The following is a 13918-nucleotide window of genomic DNA, read 5'->3' on the forward strand; positions in this document are numbered from 1 at the left end:
TGCTGAAGCTCACTCATTAGGCTCTTGCCATTTTGATGCCAGACTATTGGAGTTTTACTGTATCTTGGTTTCCGCTAGTGGCCAATGCCAGATGCCCCAAAGGGAATGAACAGAACAGGGAATCTTCAAGCAGTTCCTTTCCCATCACCTATTCCCAGCCACTGACAGAGGCTAGGGACACCATTCCTACCCATCCTGGCTAATAGCCATTGATGGACCTAACCTCCAAGTTTCTTTTACTATAATGTTGTCAGTTCTTTAATATTTGTATAGTTGTGTAACTTCTGTGAAATATCCTATCAATGGGTTATGTTTTCTTCCTAGCTTCATTTTGTGCCACTTAATGTTGATCAAACTGTAGGCTTCGTATTCTGATTTATATTTTGGAGCTGGGAAAACAATTTTACTGCCTAGAGTCAGTGACTGTTTGAGAGTTTTGATAGTTTTGATTGAAGTCCAGTGACATGGATGCTTTTTTAAAATCAGGTTCAGATTCAGAATGCACAGGGAAAACAATATCATTACCCCCCAAATTAATGCCTAACACGGTATGTTTATTTCATGCAAAGACTGGCAATATTTAATTGCCCTGCAGTTCATATGACATTTTTGTAGAGATGGGTGCCTTTAGGAATGTCGTCATAAAACTTCAAATGAATAAATGTGTGTGCACCAGAATTACTCCCAATGCCTGGAACAGCACTGTAGGTATCAGGTAGCTGACAGCTGTTTTGATTGTTGCAGTCTTCTCATAAGAAGAAGTTTGAAAATAATTGGACTATTAATCTATGACTCAGTCATGTCAATAAAGCTTTCTGTTAGTGTGCTGGTAATTGGTAGTACAGTATGTTTACTCCCATGTAATTGGCAGACTGTAAAGCTTACAAACGGAAGCCGTCATCTAGCTCAGAGCTGGATTTATACTGATGTAAGAGGACAGTTGGAAAACTAGAAACTAAGGAAGTGTAGTTAGCTCCTTGGGGTGATTTATAAGTGTATGTTCAAATATGATCCTTCAAAGATTTGAATATGGAAAAATACACAATTATAGGCAGTTTAATTTTAATTGTTTTTATAATGTCCCTTCCACCAGAGTTAAAGAAGCGGCAGTGTAAAGTGCAGTTTGAGTATATTCCACAGAACGAGGATGAACTGGAGCTCAAGGTGGGGGATGTTATTGACATTAATGAAGAGGTAAGTTATATTACATAACTAATCCCCTCACTTTTGGCCCAAGTGAAACCTTTTTTTGGTTTAAATGTTGCAAAAATGTGAGGAACGCATGATTTTCTGTTTCTAAAATTTTTAGTTTGGAGATTTTTCTCTCATAGGAATAGTAAAATGTTAAATTAACAAACGCCTAGTCTATAAGTTATTCAGGGAGTAATATTTACATTAGTAAATCATGTTCTATTACACATTAATGTCCTAAAAATACTTTGCATGTCTTTATGGTTGTACATGTGAGCTTTGCCTGCAGGTTATTTTGCTAGATGGACTCATGTTATTTCTGTATGATAACTTATGAGCTCTCACACAGCAGTCAGGGTTAGTTGAAAGTTGCGTTCCTACACCAGACTTTTACTGTTGAACCCTTGAACAAATCAAATTACCAACAAATGTGCAGTAGTTCAAATCCAGTAGCCATTCCTGGGCAATACAGATCACCATTGCCTTCTCTTAGCATTATCATACTAAATACAGAACGCAGTTAAGAGGTGGGAGCCAGTGCCCGGTTCCCCATGAGCACTGGATCTGCCTCCACCCACCCCACGCTGCTGCTTCCAATAGAGAGGCAGCAGTGTGTAGGATGAGGGGGGTAGCTGGGAACCAATACAGAGTCCGTGAGGGTGGGGGCAGGCAGGAGCCAGTGCTGGAGGGAGCCGGTTGTCCCCGTCCCCCCCACACTGGCTTCATGGTGCCGCCTGTCCCCCTGCACCTCTCCCTCCAGCGCTGCTGCCTCTATCAGAGGAAGCAGTCCGGGGAAGGTGGGGGGAGGGGGGACACGGGAGGCTACGATGCTCCTAGTTGGCGTAGGCTCACCATGGGCAGAGGCTGCTCCACGGCAGCAGCCCCTGTCTGTGGGGCATCTGGCTGCTGCCATCCTGGCTCCCCTTGCCAACTGGCTCCCGCCTGACACCCTACACAGGAACTTTCGCAGGAACTGTAGCATAGAACCTTTTGGAAAAGGTAAGCCTGATCCCAGAAGCAGCCATTTTCAGAGCTAGGTGCAAAACTTATTCTTCAGTTCAACTTTCTCAAACCTGCACATGCTTTTCTAGCTGTTTCTCCCAAAGGCTACAAAGGAGGGAAGGGAGACTTTACTTTCCCTTCCATTTTTAGGCACTTGGGAGGCACTCAGATAATATATTATATGGGGGCCACTTGTGTTTTATTGGCTATTTTTAATATGCAGTTTGACGTGTCTCTAGTTCTTCAGATAAGTGTGAACTGTTACCTGAGAACTGATAGCCTCTCCAGAATAGCACATGTTGCAAAAAAGGGCCTTATATATCCAGAACACAGAGAAATTCTCATGATTTCACATATTACAGGTCAATGAAACTTAACCCTGTATATATTTAGATAATTTTGAATAAGGAGCGGAAGTGCTTTAACAGATTGTGGCTTAGCGATTTCTAAAATCACAATACCTAAGAAGTGTTCACTGCTCCAGGCAAATCTCATATTTTTAATGCATAATTAATACTTAGGTATAAACACTGATAAATTATTTGTCAACACAGAGAATATTGTTCATTCAACAGGCATCTTTCATTGATGTTAATAGTGAAATGTTTAAGAAATTGCAGTTCTAAACCTTTGATGCCAAGATCTGAATTCTTAGTTTCACAGGATACCATGAATCGTACTTAGCAGCCTTTATAGAATTTAAAAGATCAACGACAGTATTTAAACAAGTTACTTGATATTTTTTTTCCTGGAATTCTTCAGCTGTCTCTGTTCAGATATATAGTAGTCACTGTCATTCATCATATGGTTCATCAGGTTTCCAAGTGATCTAATGATCCTGAACTGATGGGAGGGGTGATTCTGTAAATGTGGTGGCTGCTGCAAGGACTACTGTCAACATCATCTTTGATTTTTTTTTTTCTTCCGGATCTCCTAAAGAGTTCAATATCCAGAAAAACTGTAGAGTAGCTGGTAGCTGTGTTTCACCAATCATGCAGCAGGACACTTCTGTAGAGCTGTGTTGGTGATAATTCTAATGTAATTTAGGATAAAGCTGACAAAGAATGAACTTGGTGATGTTTGGTGCAAAACTGTATGCAAGACCAGCAATGTGAACTATGTCAGGAAACCATCACAAATGTAAACATGCCCAACAGTTTTACCTTATAAGTTGCTGATTTCCCTAAGGGACAAAGTGCTCTGTGGTAAATCTTGTGACAGAAGATACAGTGTAAATGACAATAACTTAATTTTTCTCTCTGAGGCTAGAGAGAATTCTGTGGACATGTGCATGTTTAGTGAGCAGGGGTGGCCGCTCATCGACCCCGAGAGGGAAGGACCCCTCTCTGAGCCCACGTGGGCCAAGCCGTGTCCTGCCCCTTTGACTCTGCAGAAGCCAAAGGGCAAGGTAGGGAGGATAAAAGCCCAGCCCAGGAGCTCAGTAGGGTCTCAGCTGCCAGAGGAAGGAGAAGCCTGCCCTGAGCTCTCAAGCCAGGAGGGCCCTGAGGAGCTTGGAGAGGCTGAGGACTGGCCCAGACGGACAGGCCCTTCCTTGAAAGAGGAGACCTTCTACACCCTGCCCAAAGGTTCAGACTACCATGACCCTGAGAACCAGCAGCCAGCGTGGAGCCAGGTAGACGATGATGGGAAGATAAGCAGTGGCCCAGGAAAAGCTGACCACAGTCAGGCTGATCTCATAACATTCTAGAGTGTGTCAGCGTGTTGCCGGCCGGTTCCCCAGTGGCAGCCAGAGCTGCCACTGCTAGGGCCCTGGGCAAGGATAAAGTCTAGTAGTGGGGTCCCCCTGCCACTCCACATATCAAGTGGCAGTCTCCCCCTACCCGCTTGTGCTTGGAGAACAGTGTTTGTTTGCGTGCCCCGCCCTGAACAAAGCCTAGGCCATACTAACTTTGAAACTGCCTCTGTTTGCTGCCCTGTCCTGAACTGGGGCTGGAGCCTCACTAATTGCAGGGCTGCTTTGCTCTGCTGCCTGCCCTGAACCAAGGTCTGGGGTTTATTGACTGTGGGACAGTGTTTGTATCACTACCTGCCCTGCTCTCCGGGCATCCAGTTTGGATGGAGCCACTAGATTTGTACTTACAGGCCTGAGCACCGATGACAAACACAGGACTCAAGCGGCTGTCTTACACAAGCCTGAGTACAGGTCAGGATCCAGGACTCAAGCAGCTGGCTTACCGCTTGTTTGTATTAGAAAACATAAACTATGCCAGATTGAATCTCTCAAGAGATCTCTCTTCCCAGTGGCTGTCAGAAGAGCTTCAGTAATTATTCTGTTTAAAAAGTGTTTGTTCATGTTTAAAATGCATATGCTTAAACTGAGTATAATCTTCCTGTTGCAAGCCCTTTGTTTCCTCATTTTTTCTCTGTTACCCTTGTTCATCATTATTATTATTATATTTGTATAACCATACTGCTTAGGAGCCTCCAATCTCATACATTGTGCTAGGTCCTGTACAAACACAAACCTAAAAGACAACCCTTCCCCAAACTGCTTATCATCTAAGCTAAACTAGATGGTAAATTAATTGTCTGGGACCTTCTCTGTAGTAATATTTATTACTTCTGCTTAACGATGTAAAGGACTAGTTGACTATTGGATAGTATTTTGAATAGTCAACTAGTCGATATCCCCCTTTTGCTGCTTCTATTTCATAGAGACCGCAAAGTGGGGGAAGGAGAACTTCAGAGTGAGTACTCCAGGTGGCTTTTCAAAGGGGCAGCCGCTGCACAGCTGATCCGTGGATCAGCTGTTTGGTGACTGCACCTTTAAAATGCCACCTGTGCACCTTTCAAAAGGGCAGTCGCAGAGCCTGGGATCAGCTGGAGACTTTCCAGCTGATCCTGGGCTCCCCGCAGCATTTCCCCAGAACCTGGGATCAGCTTGGGAAGTCCTGTCATTGCACACTCATTCATTTAAGAGCAAATATAACAGCGGCCGTATTGGATCGGATCAAAAGTCCATCTAGCCCAGTATCTGCCTTTCAGTAGTGAGCTGATATTTTTAAATGTGTGGCTAATGGATCATTTGATTTAAATTATGTAACATCAATGTTCCGAACAATATACATGCTTACAATTGGTCAGTTTTATTAGCAGCACAACAGGATTGTTTTTGACTGAAGGTTGGAAGTGAACTGCTTGCTTAGGTCAGTTTCTCCTCTGTTAAGGCATCTGAAAATCTGTATTTTTATCCAAGTTTTTGTTGCAGTGGCCATGTTTGAGTGTTTCCAAGTAACTTCCCCAGTGTACTGATGGAGTTTAGTGACTGTAGTAATAGAGCATCTCCCTCTTGTGGTCACTTCTGGACCTGCTGCATGCAACTGTGATGCTGTAAAATTCCAAATATCCAAATTTTTCATGGGAATAACAAAAAACAAAACACAAAAAACTTGGCTAATTGGGAGTCAATTTACGTGGATTTTATATTTCAGTGAGAGATGCATGACAAGTTAGATGTTTAGACAGAGAAGGTTTGGCTTTTTAGGGCTATAATTCTTGTAACATCCACTTGATTTAACCACACATCTGATTGTTGAGTTGTGATTCTGTACCTGGCAGAGGCAGGAATTTAACCAGGAAAGAAAAATATTCTGTTCATGTTTTTATACAGCCCTATTATACTGACTATTACTAAGTTATGCCATAACCTGAGAGAGGAAGAGGTGAGCTTAGCTAGAAACAAGAAGTGGAGTTCACATTTCTGTACCTCACATTTTTGGGAATTGTGGACAGCACTCCTGTAGGGAATCTTAAGGGTGGGTGTATGGTTTTTTTTTTAAAGGATCTGGATGAATGGAAAGGACTGTCCTCCTCTTGTGACCTACTTTTTGCCTTTGAAGATACTTTTCTAATGTTCCACATGTCCAGAAATAATACAACCTATGTTAAATTATTTTTGTTAACATGTCACAAATGTATGTACTATATTTGGCACAGAAAGTCTTTTAAATTGTTTCATGTTGTATCAGTGATTGAATTGAAACGAAATCTTTTGTGATCTGGGCATTAATATCATTTCAGAACAGAAAAAGATTATATGAAATGGAAAGCAGAGCCTTGATTAGCTAAATTTTTAAGATTAAATAATATCAAACTTCATAGCTACTTAGTATCTTATCAAAGCAAATACAGCTATTTTTTCACATGGTAGAATTCAAATTCATAATTAAATTTCTTGCCAGAATCATGCATGTTATTTCAAAAGTCAGGATTTTTTGTTGTTGAAGACAGCATGGCAGTGCTTAGGTGTATACGCTCTCTATGTTGGATTCTCTCATTGGCCAAGGTAATCCACCTTCCTGAGAGGCAATAACTAGGTTGGCTGAGGAATGATTCCATCAGTCTAGCACTATCTACACAGGACTTGGGTTTGTTCAACTATGCCATTCACAGGTATTGATTTTGCAAATGCTTGAGCGATGTATTATGCCGACTTAATTTTCGACTGTAGGCCAAGTCTTAACCAAGTGGAAATGTTTCTTATGTGGATGCCACTGAAATGTATGTTCCCAAAAGCTGAAGGTATTCCCCTTACGTATTCTCGACTATCCTCTTTCCCTTAAAACAGTGTCCCCCCCCCCTCAACTTACTCAGTTTTTTGCCTATGCACTGACTACAGGGTCTGGAAGAGTCTAATCAGAACCTGTCCACCAGTAAGGAAATTTACTCCTAAGTGGGACTTAAACCTTGTTTTTTTTTTCAGTGTTCACAAAGCTTCCATTCTAATCTAATCACTGGCTACATGTTTCACATCTTCGAAGATGTCCTAGTGGACATCACCTTATGCATGAGGTGGGCAAGCTCGGAGCACTGATAACAGATCTGTCTTGCACCATCTTTCATATCTCACTGCATTTGCATCTTCCATTCACCTCCATAGTAGTTTGTTTCACGTGAACTTGTCAATTCACTTACCTGTGTTTTTCCCAAAACTATGAGAGTCCGAAAAAGAAAAGACTTAATTTCGTCCAAGTGTGCTACTTGCAATAAACAAATCCAGTCAGAAAATATCCCCATTTGTTTATCACTTGAAGAGTTTGAGGTCAAGCTCTATCATCTAAAGATCTCTAAATGCATCTCAAGTGCCAGTTCTCTAATGTTCCTCTGCTTCATTGGGTGCAGGCTCATTCTACAAGAACTCAGGTAACATTAATGCCATTGCTTCAGGAAATACCTCTAATTGACATTTGCAAAGCAGCTAAATGGAGTTCGATCCACACGTTTACAACACATTATGCTTAAGTTCAGGACTGATACAGTCACCCACAACTGAATATAAATAGGCACCAGCACTCCATGAAGAAGAGCAAATTAGGTACTTTTATTCGGAGGTTATTCAAGCTGTGTGGTCCCTATTTATATTCTTTTACTTCCTCTTGTTCCTCTCTGCTTTGAATCATTCCTGGTTTTGTGGTGGTAGAGAAAGATCTGGAGAGAGAGTCTGTCTTCTCTGACCTTTAGCTTCTTGGTTAACAACGTAAAGAGAGAGAGGGGGCCTGGCATGAACCAATGTTTCTCCTACTCGAGATGCATGGAGCATGTGCAGTACCCACAATAGAATATGGATAATGATTATTCATCTTGAAGAACCTTGAGTAACAATAAGGTAAATAACTTTCTCTATGGTATTGTACCCAATACTGCACTTGAGGAATAGTGCACAGAAGTTTTATCACCTTCTCCTTGAAGTACACTTTGGGTTGCCAAAATTTGAATGGGGCCTGAGGAAACTGGCAAATTGTGATAACTGGGCATACAGTTCCTTTCTTTTGCTATTTGGAAGCATTTATAAGCAGGCTCAGGACACCAGTTTCTATTTACATGCCATCTTGAATATGTCAATCAATGGGTCCCGGATTTATAAAACCAGTGTGGTATAGCTTTAGAATTTTAAGTGCAGATCAGTGACAAGGGAAAAAACCCTAACATCGACTACCCAAAAATAGTCGTCATCTCATTGAGCAGTCATATTTGAGAACTGTGTTTGTCTGTAACTTTAAAAACGAGCCATCCTGTGAAACCTTAGAGACTAACAAATATATTATATCATGAGCTTTCTGATGAAATGGCTTTTGCCCACAAAAGCTCATGATATATTTATGAGCTTTTGTGGGCAAAAGCCATTTCATCAGAAAGCTCATGATATAATATATTTGTTAGTCTCTAAGGTGTCACAGGATGGCTTGTTTTTAAAGTTACAAAGAAACACAGTTACCCTTCTGAGACTTTTGGTCAGAAAGATGATCCTGACACACACAAACATGTCCTCCAAAGGGCAGTCATGGTCTTTGCATTCAAACTGTAAATATTTCCACTTAAATGAAGAAAATGATTTTTCAGTTAAAAAGCATGCCTTAGATCAAGCACAGAACCTGAAACATGAGACTAAAGCATACCGCGTAAACAACGTCAGTATTTTTTCCTGTTACATTTTGTCCTCTGTAGGTAAAACAAATCTTCAAACCACAGAGCAAAACAATAAACTAACTTTTGGGGTATATTTAACTGGCACTCATTTAAAAAGAATCGATCATGTATATTATAGTTCTGAAATGTTTAAAGTGATTGTGATAGCATGTGTTTCATATAATGCCAGCAATTTTTTTTAAATTTCTTTATCACCTAAGTATGTTGCACTATTTTAAGTTTCTGCTTTAAATTATACTATTTCCTCAATAGTTTAATGATACCTCAGCTGAATTTTGGAGTGCCATGAAATAACTGATGCCTTATCCTCCCTATAATCTGGAATACCGTGAGAAGGACCAAGAATCAAGGGGCATTAAAGTTCACAATGGTGTCCCAATGACTTTTGCTCCTAAGCAGGACTAATATTTTCCCATGGCAAAACACTGAACTTTTTTATCTGTGTTTTACAACCAGTTAATACTTTTCCTTCCCTTTACATGTGGATTACTTGATTACTGGGAGTCAGCATGCCTGTAGTATGCTACTTGGGAAAAGAGAGGGAAAAAAAAGATTGTCCACTGATTATCACTTTCACTTTCACATCCTTTTTGCCACTCAAAATAGGAGTAAGTGATGTGGGTTCCTTCTTATACTGTAGAATAATTGCTGTGCTGAGAAAATTAGTGATAAAACACATTTCTTGAGATGTGGCTGACATTGTATCCTTCAATTGTCTTCATTCTAAATTTTGTTGAAGTTTTGCAAAATATTTGCTAGCTTCATACTGTGTATTTATAGTGTCTTGTGATATAATTTGAATTCCTACTTTTCGCTAGTGCCTCCTGTTTGTTGCAGTAGCAGTGAGTTTGTTTCCCTTTGCTTTTGTACTAATATGAGAAATAACTCTTTTTATAGGTAGAAGAAGGCTGGTGGAGTGGATCACTAAATGGCAAGTCAGGATTATTTCCTTCAAACTTTGTAAAAGAATTAGAATTGACAGACGATGGAGAAACACAAGAAGTCCTGGATGATGCAGGTAACAATCCATCATGTAACCCATCATATTTAGAGTACAGTGCTCTTATAGTCACTTACTTCAGGAATTTAGTTTTGGAAAGCTACAACAATAGTGAAAGGAAAGTTACATAGATTGTAAGCTGTGTAGGTATGTCTACACTACAGTGTTATTTCTAATTTGGCATTATTCCTCATGGACTTAGGCTTACCAAATTCAAAATAAGCGCTCCGCTATTTTGAATTAATTTCGAAATAGCGGTTTGGCTGTGTAGACACTAGTAAAGTTATTTCCAAATAATAGCTGTTATTTCGAAATAACTTTGCGGTGTAGACATACCCTGTGAGGGCAGGGACTGCACAAGTAGAACTTTGGCAACAAAGAAATAATTTGAGAACCTCACAAAAATGTTGTTACATAACATTTTTTCCTCTTTATGACTCCAATCACAAAAGTAATGTGAAAGACCTGATTCTGGAAACACTTGTCCCAGTGCATAACTTCACCAATATGAGGAGTATTTGCACGCTTAGAGTTAAATCATGGATTGGGACTTACATGTATAGTTTCTTTGTCAAGAAGTAAGTATTTGGGTTGTTTTTTCTCACTCCATCCTGACAGCTATGATACGGCCAGTTAGCACTAAGAATTTAATCTGAATAGACTTCGTAATAGGCCTAAAGCAATATAAATGTGGAAATTTAAGATACTTCACATGAAATGTTGAATTTTAGGAGGAGGGGATGCTAGATTCTCTGATGACCATTAACCGTAATGTATGATACATCCCCATTATGCTGTGTCTTGCATCCTTGATAAATTTCCCATTTTAATATTAAAAGCTTAACAACTATAAACTCAGATCAGATTTCATCCAAAGTGATAATATCCTAGACATTTGAATGTTTTGTGGTAATAGGTCATGGCCAGGAGAATGCAGTAGTAGACTTAAATAGCTGAAAAGCATTATTCTGTTAATGGGGACTCCAAGCAGGTATATAGTTTATAGGAAATGCAATCACTTAGTATAGTTTCTGTAAACTGTAATTTAAAGAAAATTTACAATTTATTCACTACCATGGTGTTGCTCATATGGACAACTTCATCTGGTGAACTCAATGATATTGAAAAGTAATATAAAAATAAAATCTAGATAATTTTTAACCTGTTCATAATTAGCTCTTTAAAAATAACAATACTAATTGAAGTGAAATTGATTTATTTTTATTAGTAGTTTTGAGAGCTGGTGAAAAAAATTAATTTAGCAACTTTTATGGAAAATATCCTTTCTATAATGTTTAATTAGGCCACAATTGCCTTTTCGCTGTGGCTATTCAAACATGGAAGAATTAAATAAGAATAATTCCAAGTTGAGTAGCTACTGCTGCTGAAATCAATAACACATGTAAAATTTGGCACACCATGTTCACATAAAAATACTAGGTCAATAAGATACATTAGCATATTTCATCAGAATTGGTGGAAAATGACTCGGGTCTCATTGCCTTCTGGCTGATGTTTGAGAAGTCAGGTCAAAAATCAGTGATCTGATTGCTTGATTGTTCTTAAGGGCTACCAGTTTACATTTGGTGTAGAAGTAGTGTAGTTGTAAACTGTCTTGAAATGCTTCACAGATGTAGTGTCTTCCTAAATATCTAGCTAGCAGAAAATGTGTGAACTTAAGGATGAAACTGCAATTCTAAGGACTATTTGGCAAGACCAGAGGATACAATTTCCTGATTTAATTTCCAGACTGACTAATGAATTAATAAATGCCAGTATTACTATTCATACAATAACCATTTTCTCTCAAATTTTTAGAGTCTGTTTTCACTGGCTCTTCTTCACCTGTGACCTCTCCAGGGAATGGAAATGAACCTGGAGCTGGATCAATAGCACAACCAAAGAAAATCCGAGGTGTTGGGTTTGGAGATATCTTTAAAGAAGGTTCAGTGAAACTTAAAACGAGATTATCCAGTAATGATTCAGAGGAGAAAAAGCAAGATAAGGTTTGTGGGAGCCCATATTTGGGCATGCTGTTTTGGTTTGAGAATCCAAATTAAAACCATATTTTTAATATCTCTGTTGGGGAAAAAAATCCCTTGGTAATTAGAAAATCTTCTGCCCTAGGATCTTACAGATGTAATTCATTAGATCTCTCAACACCTCCATTTAAGATCCCCTTTTCAAGAAAGGTGAATTTGATGTTCTCTCTGCTTTTCTGTATCTTAGTATATAGCAGGACTAAAAAGGGAAATGCACATCAGTCCTATGCTTTTTGAAAACTAACATATTTCAAGTAAGCTTCAGTAGACACAAAACAGTGATGGATACCATCCATTCAAAATGATCTCTCTAGATTGTCACAAAGCAGTGGGAGAGGAAAAAGAGAATAGTATCTCCTAGTACAGATGATTTGAAGAGATGCAATAAACCATTTTATTATAATTTTGTGTGCGCACGCGCACACACAATGTTTTTGTGAGACTTCCTGATTTCTGAAGTAGAAATAATAAAAATGTCCTTACTTGTGATATTTTTGTACTTCTGATACAATTAATAACTACAGAAGTGCATGAATCATGTCATTTGTTATTTTTAATTTCTTGATTTTTTTTTTAAAATGAGGCTAAGATTGTTTTCTACTGTAGTAATAGGCAATACTGTACTGAAAGGGAAAAGTTCTGCAGTTAATGAGGACAAAGCACCTGATTGCAGTGCACAATGGAATATATATATGGTTGGAGTATGCAACCATTTTTTTACTGGTCAAACTGTTTAATATTTCACTACATTACAGGTATTTCAGCCTTACCATTCATTGTTGATTTTTTTAAAAAAATTCTTTGCCTGATCAGGCTGGTGATCCCTCTAGTCTAGTATCCAGTCTTCCTAATCCTCATTTAATTGAAATTGTCTTATGCCTGAATTTTGTGTTTATATTCCCACTAACATTGTAAATCATTGCTAAGTTTTTATATCTTAATTGTAGAGTCAGGCATGCCCAATGCTTGGGGTGCTAGCCTGAAATTTTGCAGGCTTCAGTTAAATTCTGTGCTCTGCCACAGGCTTCCTGCAACCTTGGGCAGGTCCCTTAGTCTTTCTGTACCATGGTTTTATCACCATTTTGCAGGTGATATATGTGTGTGACATAAGATGTGGGTGAGGATAAATACATGAAATATTGTGAGGCACTTAGAGACAGTGGATAGTAGTTGACATTTACCTATATAAATGTCCAGTCCTTTTTATGGCTCTTGTTGAGTTCTTGGCTTGGATGTTACCTTCTGACTGAGGGTTCCATAGGCTTACCTGTCTGTTGTGTAAATTAAAAAAAAATTAAGCAATTTGCCATTCTTTCTTCCTTTATATTTTCATTCTATGCCCCCTTTTCCCCTTGTATTATGAGAGAAGACACTTGTAAGTGCCTGATCTTGCTACATCTAACTCAGTTCTGTTTGGTAGGGAGCTGGCAGTGATTAAGGGAATATATAAGAACATAAGTACGGCCATACTGGGTCAGACCAAAGGTCCATGTAGTCCAGTAGCCTGTCTGCCAACAGTGGCCAGCACCAGGTGCCCCAGAGAGGGTGGACCGAAGACAATGATCAAGCGATTTGTCTCCTGCCATCCCTCTCCAGCCTCTGACAGAGGCCAAGGACACCATTTTATCCCCTGGCTAATAGCCTTTTATGGACCTAACCTCCATGAAATTATCTAGCTTCTCTTTAAACTCTATTATAGTCCTAGCCTTCACAGCCTCCTCTTACTTATATAGTTACTTTTATGCGGAATTTACTTGGCTATGATTGAGACTTCCACCAGTGTTCATCAGTGCTTAGCATTTGAATAGTGTGCTGGATGAACAGATTCTGAGAGGAGAACAGTTAAAATGTTGTGTGATTAAGCTTTCCATCCTGAGCTGTTGTGCACAATAGTGCATAATTTATATACGAATTCATGCCTGGTTCTTAAACTCTTGAAATATCTAAGCAAAGTGGTGTGCAATAAAGACAAAAGTAGCAACCACAAAATTATAACCTAAATAGAAAGAGCGGATTACTATATGTTTTGCTAAATAAAAACTCACTGTTCTGACCATTGTTTTGTCTCTGAGGCTGTTTAGACTGTAGGTTTCTTTTGGAAGAACCTTTTTTCGGAACAGATCTTCTGAAAAAACTTCTTCCAAAAGAGAGCATCCACACACACACACACACACACATGCATTGAAAAAGCGATCTGCATTTAAGCTGTGATTACTATGGATGGAGTGGTCACCAG

At 39.2% G+C, this 13918-nt stretch overlaps 1 protein-coding gene across 6 annotated transcripts in view; it reads left to right on the forward strand.

Annotated features, from left to right (window-relative positions):
* CD2AP (CD2 associated protein) overlaps window positions 1–13918 on the forward strand; it is a 141818-nt gene that overhangs the window by 61538 nt on the left and 66362 nt on the right. For 5 of the 6 annotated variants that reach the window (XM_075923392.2, XM_075923389.2, XM_075923390.2 and 2 more), the window contains 3 exons: window positions 1094–1194; window positions 9538–9658; window positions 11459–11646. In XM_075923392.2, coding sequence (XP_075779507.1) covers window positions 1094–1194; window positions 9538–9658; window positions 11459–11646 — 410 coding nt within the window. The remainder of the gene's footprint in view (window positions 1–1093; window positions 1195–9537; window positions 9659–11458; window positions 11647–13918) is intronic. The other variant, XM_075923393.2, reaches the window with a different exon arrangement.

Source organism: Pelodiscus sinensis, chromosome 3 (genome assembly GCF_052426305.1).
Source record: "Pelodiscus sinensis isolate ZL-2025 chromosome 3, ASM5242630v1, whole genome shotgun sequence".
Taxonomy (NCBI): domain Eukaryota; kingdom Metazoa; phylum Chordata; order Testudines; family Trionychidae; genus Pelodiscus; species Pelodiscus sinensis.